At 54.3% G+C, this 24,574-nt stretch overlaps 1 protein-coding gene across 5 annotated transcripts in view; it reads left to right on the plus strand.

Moving 5' to 3' along the window:
• The window catches only part of LOC114667398 (cAMP-dependent protein kinase catalytic subunit alpha), a 38,209-nt gene that overhangs the window by 7,025 nt on the left and 6,610 nt on the right, over positions 1-24,574 (plus strand). For 2 of the 5 annotated variants that reach the window (XM_051920551.1, XM_028822686.2), the window contains exons 2-4: positions 12,523-12,584; positions 19,808-19,936; positions 23,674-23,772. In XM_051920551.1, coding sequence (XP_051776511.1) covers positions 12,523-12,584; positions 19,808-19,936; positions 23,674-23,772 — 290 coding nt within the window. Of the gene's footprint in view, positions 1-7,023; positions 7,502-9,872; positions 10,055-10,981; positions 11,138-12,522; positions 12,585-19,807; positions 19,937-23,673; positions 23,773-24,574 lie in introns of those variants that run through there. The other 3 variants (XM_028822684.2, XM_028822687.2, XM_028822685.2) reach the window with 3 other exon arrangements.

Here is a 24,574-nt window from a genome sequence, read left to right on the forward strand (position 1 = left end):
AGTGGAGCGTTCAGGTGGCGTTTGTCTTGTTGGTGGAATTTCTGGACTGGAAGCCTGGCTTTGCCAGCCGAGACCACGAGAGCCCACCCGCCGGCGTCCCTCTTCAGCTGACATTTTCATTCGGTGTCATCTCCTGATGAGTTACTGCTGGCTCTGCGATGGCCTTCCAGGTTCTCACTGCAGTCGAGACGGAGGGTCCCACTTCATCCAGTCTGGGGGTCCTTGTCAGTCCGGCCACATCTGATACAACCCTTCAGTCCCTTTGTTGCTTGTTTTCTTTGTGTCTTCTGGATCCTCCTTGAGGGCCATTGGGGGTCCGTGTCTTGATGTGCTGTCTGAAGTGCTCTGGGATGAGACCCCCGATTCTTGTATGTGGCCCATATCTGGGGTGGTCTTCCTCCTCTCTGACAGCTTACACTTTAGTGGGGTTTTGCCAGCCCCCCTCGGTTCATCGGTTGGCCTTCATTTTAGATGTCCTGCTTCTTCAGGTTCAGACTTTAGTGGTCTGTTTGGCTGTCACATTTTTCCAAAGCGACTTACACATTTGAGATCCAATCCGTTGCATTTGTTTTGGTTTTCCAGTTGGAGCAGACGCACGTGAAGGGGGTCACACGGTGTGAGCAGCAGGGTTTGAACCCGCAGACCCCCTCATGGGCGCACTGCGGCGAGACGTTTGAGGCTCCTTTCAGTAGGCGACCCTGTGGCTGGCGCTTCACATTTACACCGCGGGCAGTTTGCTGTCTGATTGTGGTTGGAGGTGACACGGCAAGTGAAAGAAGTGACAGCCAGCCAAGCCAGGAGAAGGACACCTGCAGAGGATTTGGGGTCTTCATGTGACTGCCATCGTTGTCTGATGTGTTTTGGACAAATGGCTCCTTTAGTGACATTTAGTAATCTGACACTGTCGTCGTGGCTTGGCTGCTCTTCACTCCGGGGTCCCCAATCGAGCCCCCGAGGTATCGGGAGGTTTCATTGAAAGTGGGACGTTGTCTGGGTGGTCCCCACAGAGGAGGTGCAGACAGCAGCAGGTGGGCTGTCCCTTTTCAGGGTCCTCCGCTTTTGTCCAAATCCCAGGGGGTGGGACACGTCGTTAAGAGTGACGGCACCCATTGCAGTGTTTCAGATGGGCAGAGTGGCAAGCCGCGTCCGTGTAGGGGCAGCCATGGGGTCTGAGTGGGTCGACGCCATGCTTGGCTTTCACACAGCGGAGCTCTGAGGGGCGGCCGAGATCAGCGCAAGTCTTCTGTTTGCTCGTACAGGAGGTGTGTGTGTGTGTGTGTGTGTGTGTGTGTGTGTGTGTGGCTGATTGGGGGTCTCGCTTCAATAACAATAAAGAAATGACGTCACCTGTCTGTCTGTCTCTTGTGTTTCTCAGCTCTTCGACATTGTGGTGCCACTTTAGTCCCCACCAGTATGTGGCATCCACCTGGATGATGTGATGGCCAGTATGCTCACCACACGTTAGCTCTTGGCTGGTGAAGGGGTGACAGAAATAGCCAATTAGAGACCAGGGATGATTTGGGGGCACATAGTGGGTGATTTTAGCCAGGAGACCCTCCCCTTTAGAAGGATGCCCAGGGACCTTTTGTGACCATAGAGGTTCAAAACTTTGGTTTTATGTCTCGGCTGTTTTTGCCTCCCTGGGACGTTGGCATTCACACACAGACCACAGAGTAAGTGCCCCCTGCTGGCAGCTTTACCCAGAGGGTCTCCCAAACGTGCCTGGCTTCAGGCGAATCGCCTTCTAGTCAATGGGCAGCAGTCGGGTGGTAAGTCCTGCTGGCAGTTTGTTGAGTGAACGTTTCACAAGCTCCTCCTCATTCATGGGACTGCAGTTTGTCATTTCTAGTGTAGGTGGCACATTGGCACAGCACTTCAGGTTGCCAGCCCAGTTGTTGCTGTTGGACTGCACATCTCTGCCAGGTGTGTTTGAGGTGAAGTGAGGCCCCTTTGAGATGCCATGGCATCTGGTGCTGGCTGGCTGGCTGGCTGTGCCCCCGCACTCGGCCTCAGTGGGTCTGGTAGATGGATGGACAGGCAGACCCTTTGGTTAATGGTTGGCGAGGACTGTGGGTGTGGCGCTGAATGTTCACGTTTAACCGACTTAAAGCGGAGACTCGAGAGGCCAAAGTTCTGGCAAGTTCTTCAACGGCTGCCTGGGGGTGGGGGGGGAACAAGACGTTAAGTGACAGGTGGGCATCCTGGGCCTGAGGAGACAGAAGTGCGGCGTGGCCATTAAGGTGGGCCACTTTACATGGCGTCCTGTGGACGTGTGGGTCGTTCAGTGTTTTGGGGCCTTTCAGAGAGTCGTCCTCGTCGTCTTCATCTTCGTCTTTCAGCTGCTCCCGTTAGGGTCGCCACAGCAGCATCATCATCATCATCATCTCTCTCTGTTACCCCCATCACCTGCATGTTCTCCCTCTTCTTCCTCGTTGGCACACATGGCACTGGCGGCCATACTGTTGAGTGACCCGACTCCATGTTGGGCCGTTTTGCACTTCCCCCATGTTGGTCACCCCTAGAGAGGGACATGCAGAACTGTGACAGAAGTTACAACTCCGTGTCACAGAAGGTGGCCGGAGGGTTTGAACCGGTGGTCCCGTCTGAGTTCCGACTTCTGGATGCTTCCAGGGAGGGCCGAGTTTAATTAAGACGGTTTTTAGAAAGTTGATGGGTGGTCTGGAGCCACCAGTAGGCTGTTGAAGTTGACTGTGGTGCCCCCTCGTGGCCGTCTCGAGTTCCTGTACACACTTGGCAGAAGGAGGGCAAAAGCTGGCTGATATTGTTGGTGATTAGAGGGCAGTGGCCCAGCTGTACACCAGAGCCTGGCACCTTTTGTCACAGTGAGAGATGCCCACTGCACAGCCGGGTGGGCTTCTGAGGGAAGTCGGACGTACAGACAGAACTCAACGGAGAAGCCCAAGGCCGTTCATCCCGGCCTTCCCCGACATGCACTTGTGTCACTTGTGTCTCTCGCTCTTGTCATTCTTCATGTCTTGTTAGGCTCAGGAGTGGCACACAGTCACATGGGGCACAGCAGTGGGCCTCTTGTTTGCTTTGTGTGCCATCCTTCTTGGTTTATGGGGTCTTTCTGGATCTGCCAGAAGCCGAGTTGTCTTTGTTTTGATGGACGATGTCGGAAGTGAAAGTAACTTAGCCGGACTGGTGGGGGCGCTGCGCTGTGAGACCACCGTGTTGTCTGCCCACAAGTCCTGTCTCCATGGGTGGTCTTCGGGCTGCAGTAAGCTTTAAAGGCGCTATATTAATGTCAGTAGAAGCTCCGAGTTGCTTCATTGATCCTCACGTAAAGGGGCTCGGTGAGAGCTTTCAGAGGGGGTGAAGCCTGGCACTGCCTTCTTGGCATTGAAGCCACAAGGGTAACACCCCATACCCCCCAAAACTAATTGCTAAGGACTCACTTAGCAGCCTGTGGAGCCAAGTGACAAGAAAGCGCCAAGCTGCCATCTGACCACCGTGTAGGAGCTGTGATGGGCGAGGAGGCCGAAGTCTCGGCTACAGTTGGTGTGACACAGAGGCGAGTCACCTGTCCCCTCACACAGGTCTCTGGTTCTCTACACTTGCTGGCCGTTTGAAACTCGGTGACCCGTTAGGACGTCAGAAAATGTGGAGAGTTTTGACGAGAGCGGCCCACCAAAGCCCACCCAGCCCGTCCACTGAACTCCTCCCTTTTCATATTTCACTTGGCCGTCTCTCCTTAAATTAATCTGCAAACGTTGGGACCGCCCTGAGAAAGTGACGCACTCTTGATGTTTGAAGTGCCACCCCTGCAACAGACGGGCGTTCAAACACAAGTCTTTCGTCGCCAGTCTTGTACAACTTAAACAAAAACGGTAATTGTGACTTGGGCAAACGTTTGGACCCCCATCGGCTTGTAAAGTCTGGGGACCCGTAAAGAGCGGACCCCGGGACTCCATCCCAATTCCAGTGTCCCTCGAAGTGCACTGCGTTGACGGCTGCTGTCTACACCCTTGTGCTTTGCCCCGCCCCCTTTTACTCCACAGGCCCCTCCCTCCATCAGCCGACTTGTGTGGAATTCTGTGAGGGGCGGAGTCCTCGCCAATGGCCGTTTAGTGAAGGCCTCCGCTGTCCTCGATGTCAGCCCTCGCCTGACGGAGCGGTGGTCCGGTAAGACCCTGGACTGCAGGTCACAGCCTCGACCCCTCGCTTCGTCCTACGTCTGCAGTGCTGTGAAAAGGTGTTTGCCCCCCAACCCGATGTCCTTCACGTTGGCTTATTCGTTACCCTTCATTGTTTCCGACCCCCAAACAAATTTGTTAAATTCTGAAGGACGAGCCGCGTGATCATTTGATTTAGTGAAGGGGAGTCGTCTTCATCATCGTCGTCTTCACTTGTCACACGTTTGGCACCTAAAGCATTGGTAAGGAGGTGACTGTGTGATGCCTTTGGGGGGGGGGGCGGCACCTGCTGGCACTTGACATCCCAGGGCGCTGCAGGGTTGGCAAGGGTGTACATCGTTGATCGCCAACAGGAAGTTTGCTATCACACAGCTCTGGTAAACAACGCCCTGGGCATGAAGTCTGCCCTCCTGGGCGAGCGCGTCACAGTCGCTGGCATCTCGCGCCAAAAGGGAAGACCACTCCTTGGATCAAGAAATCCCTCCTCAGATGCGATTTCTCGCTCCACGGCGGCTGGTCTTCCGGCTCTGGTCCATCTCGTCCTGCGCCCCTCCTGAGAGGGTGGTCCGGCAGGTGCTTGGTGCCGAGGGTCTCTGCGTCCTCTTTGCTCTTCTCGTGATTCCCTTCCTCTGGTTTCACGTCACCTTTGTCACCTCCCCACACAATGTGACGACGCCACTGATTTGATGTGATGTCACCCAGCTTATGTGGAGTGCGTGGGCCTAACCGGGGGCTGGCAGGTTACGTCTTGATGCCCAGAATCGGTGGGATCTTGCCAGGTGTTTGTGCTGAAGTCTCCGTCGTGGTTGATGTGTCTGACCGAATGGCTTTCCTTTCGGCGTATCGTGCGTTTTCTGAAGCCATCGCGTGCGTACGCTGATAGTGCATTGGTGCACCCCCACACGATGGACCACCCGGATTGGGTCCAAATCCTCCTTGGATTACGAGTGTCTGAACTTCCTGCTGCGGACCCCAGCTGGCCACTAGTTTGACGGCACGCATGACCCTGCAAAGTCCAAGGAGCTCGGTGCAGACGTGACGAAGAGGAGGGTCGCGAGGGTCTCCCGGCATCGCTCCTAAACAACTTCAGATTCCTCGATAATTCGTTCTTCAGTTTTGGAACTGCAGCTACTTGGGGGTCTTCTTCCAGACCCTGCCATGACACGGACGCCGCTGGCACACCAGTGTCACTGTCCATGGCCGAGTGATGTTTGCAGAGTCGTGATGAAGATGGAGGACGCTGTTTGGATGAGAAAAGGCGAGGCACCTCACCCCACCCCAAGAGCACTGTGCCAGTTGATAACCCTGGTGGTGCCAGTGGGGAAATCCTGCCCTGGGGCTGCCGCATTGCACGAAGGGGTGGGATAAGGAAGGTGGAAGATCTCGGCGTAACCTCAGACCCCGTGGAAAATCAGTGGGCTTTGCTTAAAAGTCGGTCTGTGCCAGGAAAGCAACACCAGCTCTCCCTCAAAGATAAATATGCACCCGGAATGATGCCAGGAGGTGCGGGTAGATCTCCACTAGCTTGGGGGTTTAGTTGAAAGCTGTGGCCCTCCGTAAGAGGGGGCACACTGCATAACTGAGGTGTGGTCAAAGACCTAAGGGGCACCTACTGGGTCAACCCATCCGTAGACCACTTCCGTGCCCACCTGCACCTCCTATGGACTGTTGCCTCGGCCCCCCCTCATTTTGGGGTCTACTCGCTCGGTTCCTTTAGTGTGTGCCCACTTCACTTTGTGCAGATCCCTCTGGATTTTCTGACCACTCTGGTGTTTTTCATGATGCCCGCCTCTGTCAGGTGCAATTTGTAGGGAGAAAGTTGCTGTGCCCGTCTATCCTGGCCAACCCTTTAAGGGGGGAGTTGCGCCACTCGACTTTCCTTGGCGATGTTTGCTTGTAGCCTTCATAATTAGCTGTGGCAGAAACTCTCTGCCCGACCACTCGCCATGCCAACCACATCAGATGATTGGGTCGCCAGCAGCAGGGTTCAGCTGGAGTGTGTGTGTGTGTGTGTGTGTGTGTGTGAGCCGCTGACCACTCGCCACTTGGCAGCAAGTACAACACAGATGGGGTGATCTGCAGGGAAGGACCAGCAAGGCAGAGGAAGTTGAAGCACTTTGTATAGTGCCTTTCATAAGGACCTTGTGGTGGGTGACCTGGGTGTAATGTGGCACCTTTTCACTGGTATGACTGTGGCACGGTCACACTGGTACATGGTGCCCTTCACAGGATGCTTTTCCTTCATTTTCAGACTCTGAGCAATGTCACATGGTCACTGGAAAGGCAGCATGGCAGTGCCATATAGCGCCTGCACATTGTCACTGTGGTGGTGTGCATGTCATTAGTTGTCACATTCAGAGCCCTGGCGTAGTGCCCACTAGTAAGGCAGCATTGGGGTCATGCTGCTTCTTTTTGTATAGTGCCCTTTGTTCCTAACCCGTGTGTTGCCCTGAGTAGATGGGTTTGTTTTGTGTGATATAGCGCCTTTCACATTCATTGCCCATCTTCTTCCAAATTCCATTGTGGTCACGTGACTTCTGGCCCATCACCTCTGGGCACTGCCACCTTGGCCCTCGTTGCCCAGTGTTGACGTTCTCCCCCCCCCCCCCCCCCCCCCCCCCCCCCCCCCCCCCTTGGCCCCAGCAGGACTTTGGCTGTGTTTATTTTAGCTTTAACCTCCAGTGGCTCTGAAGGACTCGGCTCCCGAGTGGCCCCTGCCACACACTAGTGCCATTGTCTTAGGCGGGCATGTAAATTGGTGGCGTCAGCCCAGGCAGGTGAGCTTAGGGCCGCCGCAGACGGGAGGCGGGCGACAAACAGGTTTGCCAGCAACGTGAGCCTCTCATTTATTATGCATTGAGGGCAGGAGCCGAGTGGAGCGTCGCTCTCTGCCGTGGAGGACCCCTGTAGCGGCCCGCCGATGTGCGTGCTGGCGTCTCCCTCCGGGTCCGTGCCGGGACAGGCTGCAGCTTGACGCCCGCACGCCGCTCTGATTGGCCGAGCTGCCCTCATTCCTGAGACTTGTAGTGGCAGGCTGTAGGCTGGTAGCGAGCACGGTGCCGGCCGCAGCCTTTCGAGTCGGCGCCTCCGAGACGCCCAGAGGGCCTTGTGGGGGCCGCGGCCCCCCTGGGTTTTGAGTTTCCAGCGTGGACGGCTCGCTGCGCCGCGGTGTCCTTGACGAGGCTCCAAGAGGCCATGTCAGCGGGCCTCCTGGTCTGAAGCCGCGGGCGGCCGAATGTCTGCTCTACAGCGACTGGCAGGGCGGCTCTTCCAGCGGGGCCCACGCCCTGGCAGCCATGAAGCGGAATCCGGAGTGGAGTGCAACGCGGAAGAGCAGGAATACGGTAAGGCAGCCTGGCGACCTTCATGTGCGCTGGAGCGTGTGTACACGGTGCCCGCTGCCCAGCTGGGCCAGGATCCCGAGTGCAGGCAGAGGTGGGCCATGTTGGCGCAGGGTGGTACGTTCTGTTTGTCCTTTCTTATTGGGCCTCTACCTGCAGTCTGTGCCCATCGGATCACTTGGCTTGGAGGCCACAGTTAGGGGCAGATGCCAACCGAGCGTAACAAGCCGGCCCATCTCTTAGACCCCTCAGAAGCCATGTAGAGTTGGCGAACATAAGCCCACCAGCCAGTCCCAGTCCCAACTCCCCATCCCTAAACAATGATCACTTGTGGAGTGTCGGAAGTGGTGATGGTGGCAGGTGGGCAGCCCCTTCAGTTTGAAGCCGTTAGCTCGCTTCCCGTCAGGCTAATTTGGGGCTGCGCCATTTGCAGGTCTTAAGTTGGACATGGGCTTATCTGGGGGGGTGATGGCACCATGGGGGGGGGCGGGCATGCAGGTATTGAGTGCCCATCGACATACGGCGGTGGCCCACCCTGGCCCACCTCTGTCAGCTTGCTGCATGGCTGGTCAGTCCGTGCTCCTCCTCTTCTGTGAAAGGCGCTATATACACTAAATCTTGCCCAGTGCCCCCTTTATTTATTTGTGTGTTTCTTGGCACAGGTTACTCAGCTTGCTTGCTCACTGCCATTTGATTCTTCTGATTTTGTGCCAAGTTGTTTGGTGCCCAAGGCACCCACTCGCCTGAATGCCAGCTCTGATTTTTGGCATCAATTCCTTGTTTTGATTTTGGTGGCCCAACTTGTTTCCATGGCACTCGACTGCCCTCATCTGGTGCCCTGGCTCAGTCCTGGAAAGTGGAGAATTGTGCCAGTTGACTGCCAGCACTGTGCCACCATGTACCAGGTGCCTGTGGGGATTTTGCTATGGCAGGCCCCCTAGTGGTCGGGCTGCCTGTTGCTCTTTTGAAGTCCTTGGCATTCCTGAGTGTTTCTATGGGAGGTGCCCACAGCCCCCCAAATGGGTGGCACTCCTCTCCAGTTTCCTGGGGTGCCATCCTGGAATTCCTGAACTGACATGACTCTCGCCCGTGGGTTTCAGCAGAGCTTGGCCGTTCTGTGATGGCACCCTGGCAGCCAATGGCTCCCCACCCCTTGACTTCCGTGCCTGGGAGGAGTTGGCCACACCCGAAGTGCGGGAGCAGCGTGGTTTCTGGTGCATCGTCAGTGGTGGCACTCGCTGCCTGCTGCTGGGCACTGGCTGTGCAGACGCTGTGGCTCTGCCGATGGACCCCTCAGGATTGGTGGGCACCTTTAATCGACGAGGTTCGGGTTAGTAGAGTCTCTGTGGGCAGCGTCGTGGCGGACTGAGATTTGGACCCCCTTCCGGCCATCTGCCAGGTAGGACCACATGAAGGGCAAGAGTTGGGTGGGTGGTGGGTCATTGGCCTGCTTCTGGGCATCTCGTATGAGAGCAGGGGGGCTTGTGTGGTGCCTGTCGTCGTGTCCTGTCTCTGTCCATTGACCTTCTGTGGCCCCCACCATAGATGAGGCATTGAGCTGTCTACGTGCCCCCGCTACACCACCCATGGGCACCCTTTACAGCTAGGGCTGCCATGTGGGCAGTGGGTATGTGTGCCGCCCATAAGACCCTTGGCATGAATTGACCATCCATCTGAGAGCTTGTGCTGGCTGCCCGCTGGACCCCCCACCATGACCTTTTAGGAGGCCCGTAGCCGTACTGTGCCTGGGTTTCCACCAAAGCGGGTGGGCAGTCAAGTGTGCCGAGTACCCTACATTGGAGGAGGGGGTGGTCCGCTTCATCGTCCGTCCGTCTCTCTCTCTCTCGCCCCCAAACTGAGGGTCACTTGGACCTGATTGATGGGTCAGTTGGTGGGATGCTTGCCAGCCATGTGCCTTCATTTAATTACAGCTCCATCCCCCCCGTCCCCCCCACAACAGAGTGTTGCAATCCCCTCCAGATGCCTCCTGCTTTCCCTTCTTCATTCAACTGTCACCATCCAGACTTCCTGGGCACAGGGGGAAGCGCCTGAGGTCACCGTGCAGGTCTCAGTCGCCAGTAGGTGTCGCCCAGTACACGCGGAGTGTGATGTCATAAGTGGGGCCTCCTGGCTGTGGGCAGCGTGCCCCCCCACCCACAGCTCATGTTTGTGTGGAGACGTGCCCTGGGCAGGACCGGCCGGCCGGGCGGGAGGTCAGCTATTTTGGGCGAACTCGGCCCCAGTGCAGCTCAGGCCTCTGATTGGCTGCGCCCGGTGAACAAATATTGGACGAGAGGAGCCGCTCGCTTTTATCGATCGCCTGTTTGATAGCAAAGCCTGGCAGCGGCACAGCAGGGCACAGAGCGAGAGAGCCAGGGTGACACTCGCCAGAAGACGGGGAGGGAATTAAAAAAAAAAAAAAAAACGAAGAAATGAAGTGAAAGAGGAAGAGGGCAGAGGAGCGAGGGCATCGGAAGGAAGGGTGTGCACCCCCTCATCCCGACGTTTGTCCTCAAAATGTGGTAGGACGGCAGCGCGTGGCGAGCAGCATGGACGGTACGGGCTCGGGGGTCTGAGGTGTGGAATGTGGGCTGGGGCTGTGGCACTGGGAATCGGTGCCCGTTGGCATGATTAGAATGTGAGAGGACATGGGCCACCTGCTGGTGGTGATCGTCAGTGCTGGCAGCACCCGATGTTTGTTTGTTCTCCCCCAGATCCCCGGAGTGGCTTTGTCGTGTAGTCTTGACTGACGGGCAGGGCTTGCTGTGCGAGGTGCCATATAAACGTACCCTCGTGCTGCTGCTGTTGTCACCCAGCAGCCTGCTGCCATGTCGTGCCTACTCTCCGAGCTCACTTTAGTCCTTTTGGGTTTGGTGAAGTTGGAGTTTTGTGGGCAGGTTGGTATTGGTTTAGGTGCCAGTGGGCACAGCCTGAGGCCTGTCATGATGGGCACTGGAGGGTGCCCATACCGACAGCAGATAGTTGGGCTCTCTCAGTGGGATTGATTGTTCATCGTTGGACGTGGCACACCACTGGAGGTGGTCTTTTCATTTTTTCAAAAGAACGCGATGGGCACTCCTGTCGGTTGGTGAAGCAAACTGTGTGGCTTTGTAGCCCCTCCTGGGGGTCCATGGTGTGTGTGATGAGAGAGCCTCCCCTTAGACGGTGTTGGCAGCTACTGAGTCGAAGGGGCGGGCCATCAGGGGGCGCCCTTAGTGTGGTGGCACTGGTTACTGCCATTCCCTGTGTGGGTGAGACTCTTGTACCCACCACGAGAGGCGCTATATAGGATAAAGCAGGGGTGGGGTGCTGTTTGAGAGCACAGAGCTGTGTGTTTGACTGCCCCCCCCTCGCCGTTTCACTTCCTCCGCGCTCCTCGTTTCCAGGCAACCGAAACGAATTCCTCTCTCTCTCTCTCTCTCTCGCTCGCTCGCGCACATCCAGGAAGCGCTGGAAGTCTTTGCCGGATCGATACTTCCTGGTTACGGCGGCGGAGCGGAGGATCGGAGGCCCAGCGTCTATTTTTAGCTGCTCCCGTGGGGATGCACCCAGACTACCGGGCACGGCTCTCCCAGGAGGTGGTGGCGGCGATGGCGGCGGCCGAGGGGCTCTCCAGGTTCCCTCGCTCTGCTTGCACCTGTAATTCCGGCCGTTCTTTCATCCCGTCGGGAGGGCTTGCAGGCCAGCATGTGGGCGGATGGCTTGGCAAAATTGCAGCTGCCTGCTCGAGTGAGCGAACGAGCAAATGAGCCGCCGCTGCCGCTTTCTTTCTCGTTTTCTTTCTGCAATTGTGAAGGGAGAAATGTCACTTGCCATGGTGGGTGACGAGCTGAGACCGCCACCGTGGACGATGCCGAGTGGCAGGAGCGCCGGGTTGCCTTCTCTCTCTCGCTCTTCCCACCTGTTGGATTTGTTTACTTGGAGACGGGTGAACCCTGTGGTTTGTGCAGGGTGGGCCGTGCAGGGTCCGAGCTTGGCATAAAGTGACCCCTCGAACGACGTCACGCCGATCTACAAGGAGAGTTTAAACATGACGGTGCTGGAGCGGCAGCGGCAGCGGCTGGTGGGCGGCCAGCGGCTTCTCTTTCGTGCTGTGAGATAGATGTGTCACCTCTGGTCCTCGCCAGCCCGTGACAACCTGCTGCCACAGCCCCCCAGTTTCCCACTTCTTGTCCACTCGATTGAGTCTCGTTTTCCTGCAGGGGGTGCATGAGGAAATGGGGAGGGAGTGTGCGCCAGGTTGTTGACATGGCATTGCCAGGCTTGAGTAGGGGTACACTGGCACAATGGCTGTGTGACGCAGATCGCCTTCTCTTACTCCTTGTGCTGACCGTGGTGTCCATCTCCTTGTATGACATCTCTTTTGTCACTTGTGTCACTGCCAGTCTCCACGCCCTCCTGACTTTGGCTGAGTTGCGCTGTGCCCACTATCTCCTTTTTCATTTGTGGTGTGTCTTTGTCCTACATCCCCAGTCCCTTACCCAGCATTCTCCTCCCGTGACCACTCCTGGTGTCACTCTTGCCAAGGCGGTGGTGGTGACACTGGCACTGTATGTGACATTCTGGTGTTTTGTACCTTTTACTTGTCTGCATTCCCCCCACACATGCCATTCTGTGCCACGCACGGCAAAACACCCGTACTGGAAGTCGAGTGCTGGCCCTGTCAGATGCCACGGGGTGCAGCTCACGTTGTCCAGCCAGGGTGGTCTCCTCACCCCCTCCCTCCCTTTCATTTGTATCACTGCTTTGTGCCATCGAGCCCGAGCTGGCTTTCCAGTCCATTTCTTCAGATTTCTCACTTTGTGTGGTGCCAGCTCAGTCTCAAACCAAGTGTGGGCATGCTCTGTCCTGCCCCTCTGTACGTGCCTGCTTTTACCCCACTTGCATACAGTCGCATTTATTTAATATGGGGGGGGGCACAGCAGCCCTGTAAGGCCCTGCCAGGTTGCACCGTGGGGTCTCTTGGGGGTTTGAGGGTGCCAGTCGCTTCTGTCTAACGCTTTGCCCTTTCTGTCTCCCTACAGTGAAGGAGTTTCTCGCGAAAGCCAAAGAAGATTTCCTCAAGAAATGGGAGAACCCCGCACAGGTAAGGCGCGTCTTGGGACGCTTGAAGGGGTCCGCTTGGCATCCCACCGCTGGTTGCCCCCGAGCTGCTGCCTATGCATGTGGGAGGTTCTGCTGCATTCCAGAGAGTTGTCCCTTCTGACCGTTTTTTGCTCATTTTCTGCGTTGGACTAAACCCCCGGCCCACTTTTGGTGCCACCTTCCCAACACCCTGGAGGACTCCTGTGACCACCAGGGGTTTGACTATTAAATCGAAACCGAGGCGGGCAACTTCAGAGAGGGTCTTTCACGGGATCTGGCCGTGAGCTGCATGTGTGTGTCTGTCTGTGGCCAGAGGTTATCATCGGCCGTACCCAGCGTTCTTGGAAACCCTTGACTGGTGCCAGCTAGTGGGCATCACAGCACAGGCCGGGCTCTCTGAGAATGGCCACTGCCACTGCACATTAAGGTAGGACTGGTACCAAGGGGGTGGTCTAAGGGTGTGAAACAGCCCTTCAGCGGAGACTTGGCAGCTGGTGTTGCTGTAGGTATGGGGGGGTTATGTCAGGTGGTCTCGGGTTTTGGTGTATTGTGTCAGTCTGCCAGGCGCTATGGGCAGGTCCCATGCCAGACCCCCTAACCGATACGTGGGGACATGAAGTAAAAAGTGTGCAGGAGGCCAGGCCTGGCACAACAGTGGGTGCCAAATGGCATTGGTGGGGACTGCATGTGCAGTGCTGTGAAAAGCCCCCGTTTAGCGTATTTGTCACAATAAATGGCTTCAGATCATTAGAGGATGTGACGTTAGGCAAAGGGAAGCCTTCTGAATGCAGAGGTCCTCTTTATTGACCCTCACGATGGAAGGAAGTCACCACAAGGCTACTAGAAGAACACGCGTCCTTGAGGAGACGAGCAAAAGGAAAGGGGCACAGGGCCACTCGCTCCACGTGGGCAATGATTGGCACAGTGGGCCAGCCTGCCAGTGACACCCCAAGGGCACCTTGAACAACCAAGAACATCAAAAGAACTGCGGCCTCAGGACTCCAGAGTGAGGAAGACTGCGATTTACAGAGGAGACCGCTGCTGTCCAAGGTGAATGTCACCTGAGTGATCTGCGGGCCTTCTGGAATAATGACGGACGAGTCACACTGGGCCTGCCTGTTGACCACAAGAAGCTGAGACCCTTGGTGATGGCGTGGGGACGCTTGGGGAGACTTGCCATCACTGACTGTGACCTGACGCTGAAGGCTCCTCGGGTTATGCAGCAGGACAGGGAGCTCGACCCCAACTGACCCCAACTCACCTCAAGTTCATCCACGGCAATGGGAAAGACGGACCTCCAATCAGAGGGGGCTTTCTCTTTTGATCATTGCTGCTAAAGGTGCCACAGGCAGGTATTGAAAGTATGGGGACGGTGACTTTTTGCCATGCTGGATAACTTTGTTCCCAGTTTAAAACTGTTGAGCGCTCGGGTTCTCCTTCTCTAATGGTTCTAATGGCCATTCATGGTGTGAAATATGAAATGGGAAGGGGGCAAACACTTCTTCACAGCAGTGTTCATTGCATTCCCCTTCTCTGTGCCAGCCCTGAATGTCTCCTTGGCGAGTCTGCTGGTTGCCACTCACATGACTTTGTACTGGTGGCGCATGCCTCAGTGTTGGAGCGCCTGGTGGGTGACCATGACGGAGGTCCGTCCTCCTGCCTGCCTCATCATTCTTGCTCTCCAGTCTGTACGCCTGTGACTCTTGGAATGGCCGTCCCGTGGAGGGGGTCCGTGAGTGCAGTGCACGATTGTGGCTTTAGTTAGAAGACTCCTGACCCGCCGTTAAACGCTGCACACCGATTGGTGGGCTTTGAGGTGTGCGGGGCGTCCCAAATCGTTTGCGCAGCTCGTGCCTCTGCATGTCTAGCGGATGTGTGACACTCCCTTATGTGTGACGGCCCGTTTATTACGACGTTTTTACAACGCCTCGTGACCGCTTCTGATTGTGTCATCTGCTATGTGCCGTGACCAGGAAAGACCAACATCACGTCATTGCACGGAGGGGCGGGGCCATGCAAAATAGGTGAGTAAGAGGAGGGACTGTGGCATATTAAAAACTGTAATCAAGGGGCGGAGCATTCTAAATTGGAGAGTCGGAGAGTGAGAAGATGAAGGGCGCTGCACACCCAACAAGTGTCACAGGGATGAAGATGTCACGTGGTTGGGTCAGTTTTCCGCAGTCTTGGTCTCAACTGTAGCGCCTCCAAGCTCTTGATACCCATCCTTGTTGTCGAGACCCCCGGCTGTCCTGCTATTGCAGTATTGTCCATCCATCCATCCATTTTCCAACCCGCTGAATCCGAACACAGGGTCACGGGGGGTCTGCTGGAGCCAATCCCAGCCAACACAGGGCACAAGGCAGGAAACAATCCTGGGCAGGGTGCCAACCCACCGCAGGGGACACACAAACACACCCACACACCAAGCACACACTAGGGCCAATTTAGAATCACCAATCCACCTAACCTGCATGTCTTTGGACTGTGGGAGGAACCGGAGCGCCCGGAGGAAACGCACGCAGACACGGGGAGAACATGCAAACTCCACACAGGGAGGACCCGGGAATCAAACCCAGGTCCCCAGATCTCCCAACTGCGAGGCAGCAGCGCTACCCACTGCGCCACCGTGCCGCCCTATTGCAGTATTGTGCCCAATGGAATCCTTCAATGTCGTACTTGTGTTCAGTGGCCAGTCTGGCAATCTACCCCCCTCCCGATCCTCCATTTTAAGTACCTTTTGTAGTTCAAGTGCATCGTGGAGCTCATTAGTCCAAACCTCCAGAAGATCTCGGACTAGCACTGAGCTGGCAGGATGTCGCCAATCTCAAGAATCGACGCATGCAGTGCCAGGCTGCGCTGCCCCTGTCGGACTACCTGGATGTGGTGGTCCGTGGCTGGAGTGGCATGTTCACCTCTTCAGAGTTGCTAAGGGTCGTGTTCTGAATTTGATAAGAGTCTTGGCGTTGACTTCTGCCAGCAGTCCAGCACTGGACCTCCCTGCTTCACGCTGCCAGTTCCTTCGACCCCTCAAAGCTTTTCGCCAATAATAAAAGTTGGTCTTGGGTCCCCTAATTGCATACATGCCAGGAGCCTCGTGGTCCCTGCCCATTCCTTTTCACTTTGGACCTGTGGGGGGTATCCATACCCTGTGTGCCCCCCACCCCGGCCCTCAAACACTCCATTGGCCACAGCAGGTTCTCACCCGGGGCAGTTTGTTGGTTTTTATTCTGCCCCAGTGCTTGTGCTGTTGCTTTTCCAAATTTGCCCCTGACAGCAGACCATGGAGGGGCTGCCGAAGTCCACCATATCGGCCAATCAGATGTCGTACAGAGGTCGGCTGTCCTAGCTGTGGCCTGGTATTGTGATGTTGGAGTTTGTCATTGTCAACGTCGCCACCTTCTTTTGTGATTGTGTACTCTCGTGATGTCGACGTCTCCTGATGCATGTAGGCCACCCGAATTCCGCCATCACTGACTTTGTTTCAGGAATGTCTTTGGGTGAGGACGATTCATCATTTCCAGTTTAGTTTTGGGCATTTTAGACACGAGGTCCGGTGTGAGCCGATGCCGTTCAGTGGTCCACAGTGGAACGTCTGCCCCTGTGCAGCACAAATTAAGGATCTGCTGAGCTAACTCAAGTTAATAAGCCAACTGCACTCAATGGCCGCCATTTACTTGGGTATCCCTTGTTGTCCATGAACCCCACATGTACCACAGTGACCCCTGCGATCAGTAAATCCCACTGCAGACTCTGCCCTTGTGTGTTGGCACTGACTGGCAGTGTCCATGATGCCCGTCCTTTCTAAAGCCATTGTGTGCTCCTTGTTCAGTACGTATGACCCCATGCCACATCTGCAGATCGTCTGAGTCTCTGCCACTTTGTCCCAGGGTACAGGCGGGCACAGCCTACAACCTTCTGGGGGGTTTCATGTGATTGCACCCCAGAGCCGGATCAACAATTGTGAGGTGACATCAATACTTGTAATGTCATTGGCAGCGAGGCCATGCCCGCATATTCTTATTTTCCTTTTTGTCCTAAATTGTTACGGGCGGAGTGGCTGTCCAGTCGCTCCAACTGTGCATGAAGCGAGGTGGTGTGACGTCACAGGGCGTCCCTGAACCACCCTGTGATTGCGGCGTAGCTGATTGGAAGTCGCTCTGTGTGCTCACGCTCTGTCATGCCAACTAGTCCTCTTATGGAATGACTGTCTCATAAGTGGGTGGTGGTAGGTCGAGGGACCTCAAGGACCCGGCTGTGTGTTTTCGAGTACTGACGGGTTTACCGTGATGGGCTAACGAGTGCGTGGCGTCAAACGATGGGTACTAAGCGTCAGCATCGCTCACCGTGGGAATGGCGTCATAACCAAGTCTGCCGTGCCGCCAGTGCCTGTTGACCAGTTGATGCCACATTGTCACCTCTGCCTGTTGAAGTCGGTGTTTCTTCTTGTTAACGCTTTTCGCCCACACAGTAACCCAAGGGCATCCCCAGCCCGGCCTTCAGTCGTGATGTGAATCGAGGCAGCACACTGCCGGACCCCGGTGGTCTCTTTGCGTTTGCTGTTCTTATTCTGCTGTTCTTCATGCTGATTGGCTTGGAAGGACTTTGGGTTTGGTGTGTAAACTTCAAAGAACCAAAAAAGTCGCCCGCTGCCATTTGCTTGAAGGGACCGCAGCAGCAATTGAGGAGCAGCAGAGAGAATTTAGCAAGTGCTGGGCTTCCGTGTGATGGGCCGTCCATCAAAAACTTGTTTCCAGGACTTGGCCCGAGACCCCCCTAATCCCCAAAGCAGGGCCTCCTAATGCAAAGCAAACCCGGCGTGCTGACCTCCTGATTATTACAACAATTTAGAAAACGGACGTCCGGTCAGTCGGACCTTTTTATTGTAACTGCTGTTCTCTCGTTATTGATCTAAGGGGCCCGTGCCCACCCCGCCCCTGACAGTGACAGTGGTTTTTTATTTACTGTATTTATCGTTGTAACGCACGGGGAAATCCCAGAACTGCTCTTCCTCTTGGCTGCACACGCAGGCAGGCGACTCTGACGACTCCTCGCTTGTCGTTTGTCATCCATCGTCAGTCTGAAGGAATGCAACTGCAATAACAGAGCCACTCGAGTGCATTTCATGCCCATTTATGGTGGGATTGGGGTGGGCACTTCTGGAGCTGCCGCTGGTCGTGTCCCGACTGCAGTGACACCGCTTCAGACGTGAACGCCAGGGGGTGCTGGACGTCGTGTGGATGTTTTGGTTTCGGTCCCAAGCTCCTGAGTAAACGTCGTAAGATACGAGATGCGTGACGCCCTGGTGGTCCAAGTGGTCTCCCCCACTCCCGGTGGTTGTTAGGGGCGGGTGCCACTCTGTCCGTCTTTCGGCTTTTTTTTTTTTTTTTGTCGGGTTGCTGAAGACCGCTGTCACCATGGAGCTGCCCGTTTTATAACGTTTTCAAAGTTCTACGGCGTTGAGTTTGACGCAGACACGAAAATTGAAGAATATTTAAGTTACATTGTCAGTGATGTTCGAAGTGAAATCGGCGCATGCAGATTAAGCGAACGTGGAAAACGATTTCTTATCTGTGACACTTGTGACTCTGTGGTCTTTTTTCTTTTGTTGCCATGGACATTAAACGAGGTTTTGTGTGCCCCGCGCCGTGTGTGGACCACCCAGAACTCTTTAATCGCGTGTTTGATTGCAGATCAGAGCTGATGAGCTTTGTGACAGAAAGGGCGTCTGTGGTGACCGACGCTGGACAACGACACACCACACCATTAGCAGACGTCACATGATTGGCACGTTGGGTCGTCCAGTTGTATGCTCAGTGTGTGATATCTCCGGCACAGAATCGGACGGCCGCGTTGACCTCCTGCTTGTTAGGTGTGTGGGAGTCCGCAGCGAAGCCCCCCTCCTGCTTGCTGAGCGCGTTGCATTGACGACATCACGTGATGCACAGCGGTCAATCTGCTGTCACCGGGCGCACTGCGGACCGAGGATCGAGGCCTTGACTTCCAATGCTCGCTTGCTTTGTCGTCAACAAGAGCATTTATTAATATTTAAAAATAAAAAATGACAGTACCAGCGTTTGGGGCGTCGGGACTTGACGTGCATTTTGCGACTCGACTGGATGTTATTTATTTTTTTCTGTGGATGTTTTTGATCTTCGCTTGCTGTTGTCCAGCGTTGGTCACCATGGGCTCTCATTCTGTCCGAAGTTATCTTCATTCTGCATGGAGCCATCACTTCAGACCACTTGGAATCTGTGACGTCCAGTAAAGGCGTACGCCACCCGTGTTGGCACTCTGTACAGTCGGGAAAACCATCTGCCCTTACGGCCTCCCACCTGGCTCTCCACATTCGGCCCTCCATCAGAAATACAGCAGCCGTGTTTACGGACGGTTTTTATCGTTTGTGTCCATGCAAAGCCAAATGTTTAGCACGCCACTTGTGACAAACATCAGGACCGCATCTTTAGAGCAGAAGTGCGGAATTGAGCCGACTGGCAGATTCATATTCCTGGCAGCCCTGCATGTGGTGTGAGTAGCGCAGTCCACTACCCGTAAGGGAAGGGTTAAGCGGGGGAATACCGACATTCAGCCCGCTGTACAAAGGGGGCTCGACTTCACACGAGGGTCTCGCCACGCAGTTTCACTTACGATTGTTTAAAGGCTGGCCTTGCATCGCATTGGCTTGTCAGTCATTTACTTAAGCGGGCACCCCAGCTCCCGATGCCCTAACACGTCCAAGCATCTCATTGTGCTTCCCTACTTCTGTCTTGGCTGCACTTCTCTTAGTCTCCACTAGGTGTCCTGGAGTTTTTAAAGTGGAGGAGCTCGGCTCCCTTCGGTCTGCGCTGAACTCGGAGTTGTCGTCGATTAATTGGCTGCCGCCGAGCTCTGGTTGGCCAGGACATTCCCATTTGGAGTTTATACTCCATTGCTAGAATGAGGACTTTCTTCTGTTGACTGACATTTTTGATCGCAGGGCTCAGAGCAGCACGTGACGTTTGTTCTGCAGCCAGTTAGGATTATGGGTAGGGACTCTGATCGTTTTTCGTTTTCCACTTTGTATGTTTTAATTGAATTGTTGGCTCCTCCTCTTTTTGTATTTTGCGGTGGTTGTGCCAGGGTGGCAATGTTTTTCTTCTTAAGGCCATATGGTTTCCTTTTGTCACGTTACGCCACGTGATGTCCTCCTGTCCAGCCTGATGGACTTTTCCTTTTTTCTTCCTGCAGAACACGGCATCCCTGGACCAGTTTGAAAGGATCAAAACCCTGGGGACGGGCTCGTTTGGCAGAGTCATGCTGGTGAGACACAAGGAGACGGGGCAGCACTACGCCATGAAGATCCTTGACAAACAGAAGGTAATGCTGCGCTGGCGCGGAGAGGTGGTCTTGCCTTGAGACCTTTGACCCTTTGGCTTTTTATGTGCTGCAAGTGCACTTGCCAAGGGTCCATTGTTCACAGATGACTTGCAGCGCTTCAGGGGTCTCGAGCACCGTCCTGGGGACCCTCTGTGGCTGCAGACCTTTGTTTTAAGTGATCTCGTTTAATTAGCTGCTCATTTTCCTCTTACATTTATAAAATATTGACAAGCATTTCTATTTTTTCCATATCTTTAAACACTTTTTTGTTTTCTATTATTTTGGCCTTTTGCTGCTTTTGTTGTATTCCAATAAGAAGGAGCCGAGCAGACACCTGGGCAGAGACCCTGAATGATGAAGGCCGTAACGACTTCACTCAATCGTGGATTCGGGTTTTTTTACTTTTTAATAAGGACGTTCCCCTGCTTTTCTTTGTTCTTTTCCAGGTTTTCTGGTTATTTTTTAATTCATTTCCCATATAACTGCTTAGTACGTTTTAAATAAAAGTTTACTTTTCTAATTCTTACTTGGACTCCAAAACACAGAACCGGAGTAATAAAAGATCACGTCATGAGGCTAGCAGTCCAATTCAAAACAGAAATCAAAAACCCGCAGCCACAGGGGGTCCCCCAGGAGATCGACTGAGGACCACCGACTTAGAGCCGTTAAGGTGGTCCGCTCTGCACAAAGTGGCCAGCGTTGAACTTGTCACCTCTTGTAAATGGAGTTGGTGACCAGGGCTGTGGAGTTGGGGACAATTTTGGGACCCTGGAGTTGGCAAAAATGTACCAACTGTAACTCGTAATACATTTAAATTATAATGGAAGAAAATGACAGCAAGTTGAAATGTCCCATTTCACAAACAATAGTCCTAACTGTAAGAATAGATAGAGCTGAGCTCTCATACCTTCACTTGTAATCTGGATGGTGGCACATCACAAAAAGAATTGAACAGACAGATGTCTGCAGGAGGCACACTGCGGGTTTAATGTTTGTTTTCTTCTGCCCAAGGGTAACGCGGGCAAGATACCACACGATTTTTCTATCTTTGTGTGTTGCTCCTCCTCCTCCTGATTCTGGCCACAGGGGTACTGGCTGCTGGTTCCTTTTATAGCCCACCCAGAAGTGCTCCAGGTGGTTGATGATGCCACTTCCGGGTGTAGCAGAAGGACTGACCATGAGGGCTCAGCAACTCCTGCTGCAGCACCCCCTGGTGGCGCCCGCGGATCGCAACAGGGCTGCACCAAACTCCCACTCCCATGAAGCCCTGCGGGAGTCCCCAGGGGGGTTGCCATCTAGGTAATGCTCCCCTGGTCCTCCCAGCGTGGAGGCGTCCCGGCCGGGACACTACAGTGTTTAACAAGTGTGATGGTGGAGGTGTGTGCTGTGGCCTGAGGTGTGTTCAGGGGGTTCTCGTCTTTTGTTTAAAGTGGCCGATATGGTAGAGACTCCGCTTCCTAGCCAGCAGTTCTCTGGTTAAATGACGACATGTATGCTGCCTTCCTTCAATCAACGTGGAAAATACATTTGCATATTAAATACAGAGAAGTCAGAGGATTTCTCTACCGACTCCACAGCCTTGTTGGTGACGGTCATGTGCGGTCCTGCCCGCCCGATGCGCACCCCTCATTCACTTGCTTTGAGCTCCGCCTGAATCTTTATCCACGCATAAGTAACGTCACTCTTGAAACATTTGTCACACTGCAGGTGACTCACTCGCTCTTCTGATTCGTTCCAGCTTGGCCTGCACCATTTGTCACCGTTCACTTTACGTGATCTGCGTTTACCCGAGAGGACGAGTTGCTTGAATTCTCACTCGTGGACAAGTCGCACTCGATTCTTGAAAGGGAACGTTGTCCGAGCCCGACTAAAGCTGATGTCACGTCATGGGACTTGTCATCGCCACTAAATACTGCTGGGCATGTCACCTGAAGTAGCTGTGTGCCAGCCTTGCAGTCCTTTCGAGTTTGCCCCTTTTGTGATGGCCAATAATGTGCTGCCTGACAGCGCCAGTACTGTACGAAGGGTTTACAGGTGCGGTGAGTTCAGCTGCAATTTATGCGCCACAACAGAACAGAAGAGAACGGACATCCGACACCTCGAAGCCCGAAGGAAAACGTCCATCATGCGCAGTCACGGTAAAGGGAATTGTGGGAGTTTAGTGGCCTTTTACAAACCTGCACGTCTTAGTGTTTTTGACTGCACTCCAGAGCTGGAGGCTCTGAATGAAGTTGTTGATCGCCATCGTCACTTGGAATTCGACGTCTTGTCTTCTGTTTGCGAGGCTGATGCACACGCCTTCCTTATTCCTGGTCACTCCATTATGCTAATTGGAATGCTGGGTGAGCTCTTATTGGCTGTTGGATCTCGTGAGTGCAGAGTCGCTCCTGCGACTAAAGACCAAGTCAAACCGATGTAGTGAGTCGCTGTGGTTGTCACATGACACGACCGCATGTCACCCGAGCTCACCACCGACTCCTTAAGATTATGTAAATGAAGGCTACGACTGAAAGTCTCTGGAAAACTCGTCTTAACGTTGGCTCGATTTTTTTGAGACGTTTCGTTATCCACGGATGAGTTGCCGACTTTTGTTCGCTTGAATCCCAAAGAAAATGGGTGCTCGTGAAAAGCGTTGGCCCCTCTTGTTCTGGCAGTTGGTTGGTAGGGGGGTCTCACCCTCGTACCCGGCGCTGCATACTTAACACTGAGGTGACGGGCAAACGGATTTCGGCTGTTGGGGTTTTCCTACGATTCGTTCTATAGACCACCGGAAACACAATACCCTGCAGTCGCCCAATACGGTCGTTATTTGTTATCCTCCACGCCATTCACACGCACTCTCGTGACGACTCGCCGACCGACTTCTCGCAGCAGGTAGCGTTCACCATGTCTGCAAGTGGAGTGCCCGTTTCTCGTTGAGCCGATTCGCTATCCGTGAACGAGTTGTGCGACTTCTGCTCTCTTTGAGTCCTGAGGAAGTCTGCCGATCGTGAACGAGACGATGAGGGGGCATCGGCGCCACTCCACACAGGTAGTGTGGGGGGCTCAGTCGTACCTCCGCAGTGACGTAAGCGTCCACCTCGACGCATCACCGTTACGTTATTCATACACATTTAAGAGTTTGGCTTTATATAGAAACTCTCTAAATAAGTAAACACACAAATCAAGAAATGTGGGCACTGGCTTTGGTCTGAACGCACACCCGAGGGACTAACCGGCCACACAGGTTTGGCCTTGGTGGTCATAGTTAACGTGACGCGTTATCGGGGTTCTATGGCTCAACAGGACAGTAAATATGAATGTGTGTTTGACGTCGCGCCCATCAGCACTTTATAAAACGTCTGTGATTCCGTCATTCATTCGGCGCAGACTTCATGATCTGAGTGTCAGAACGGCGTTGGTGTGTCGGCCCAGAGTCCCCCGCCCCGTATGCCCTGTTTAAGTCGCCATTTGCCACACTAGCTTGCTATATACTGTATCTCTGTGGGAAGGGAACTCCCTTGGGTCACAAGATTTCTTCCCAATGCCAGTGTGCCAGTGCAGTTTTGAAAGAAGGTGAAGTGGGTCCTAATGTGCATCACCAGCTCTCTGGTGCTCTACCGTGGCAGATTTGTGCCAGCTCATGTGTAACTTAGAAAGCCGGGCCAGCAAACCAATGAGCAGAAAGAGTTGTCGGCCCACTTTATGTTGTTTGCCTGGGCACCGGACCCTCAGTGTCTCCCCTTTTGCTCTCTTAGGTGGTGAAGCTCAAGCAGATCGAGCACACGTTGAATGAGAAGCGAATCCTGCAGGCCGTGAGTTTCCCGTTCCTCGTCAAACTGGAGTATTCCTTCAAGGTAAGCGGGCGCCCTGTCTGCTGCTGTGCCAACTGCCCTCCTCCTGCCCCTCTCACTTGGCAGTGCTTTATCTTTTCATTGCCACTGTGGCGCCCTTTACAGTCGGCCTCTCTGGGAGTTTGGGGGTATTGTGTCTGCTCTCCTGGTCAGGCTATGGCCTGTGGCTTAAGCGATGAGGACGGTGGCACTCTGTCTGTCTTTATTATTATTTGGTGCCATTGGGTCCACTGGTTTAAATAGCAGATATAGTGGTGTCGTCCCAGTGCTGAAAATGTGGGCCTGAAGACCACCAAGGTGAAACTAGAGGCCACTCTGTTAGGTGTGTCATGTCTGCTGACCCCTATACTTGGACGGTACAGGCACTGCCATCACTCAGAAGGGTGCTACCCACTGTGCCTCCCAGACTGGCACACACACACTGTGGTATGGCTGCTGTAGCCCCTTGAGAGTCTCGTCTGTCTCCTGGTAAAATGAAATGACATGTTGGGCACGGTGTGTGTTGGAGTGCCCGTTCTACTGGGGGCCTTTGAGTTTGCTGTCCTTCAATATGATAGACTTGTGGCGTAGGCACGGGACAGTCGCCGTGACCTTTTCATTGGACAGTGTAAGGGTGGTGTTGCCCAAATTTATCAGATTATTGAGACACTCACTATGTGCTCTTGACACCCGCCATAGCATCTGCCCACTCGCTGTATTCTCTGGGCATTTGCCATTTAAGACGGGTATCTGCTGGGTGTGTTTGGTGTTTTCCCTGAACGTTTAACACTAGAATTACCAGAGCCTATGAAAAAACTCGTAGATC

Source organism: Erpetoichthys calabaricus, chromosome 17 (assembly GCF_900747795.2).
Source record: "Erpetoichthys calabaricus chromosome 17, fErpCal1.3, whole genome shotgun sequence".
NCBI classification, from domain to species: domain Eukaryota; kingdom Metazoa; phylum Chordata; class Cladistia; order Polypteriformes; family Polypteridae; genus Erpetoichthys; species Erpetoichthys calabaricus.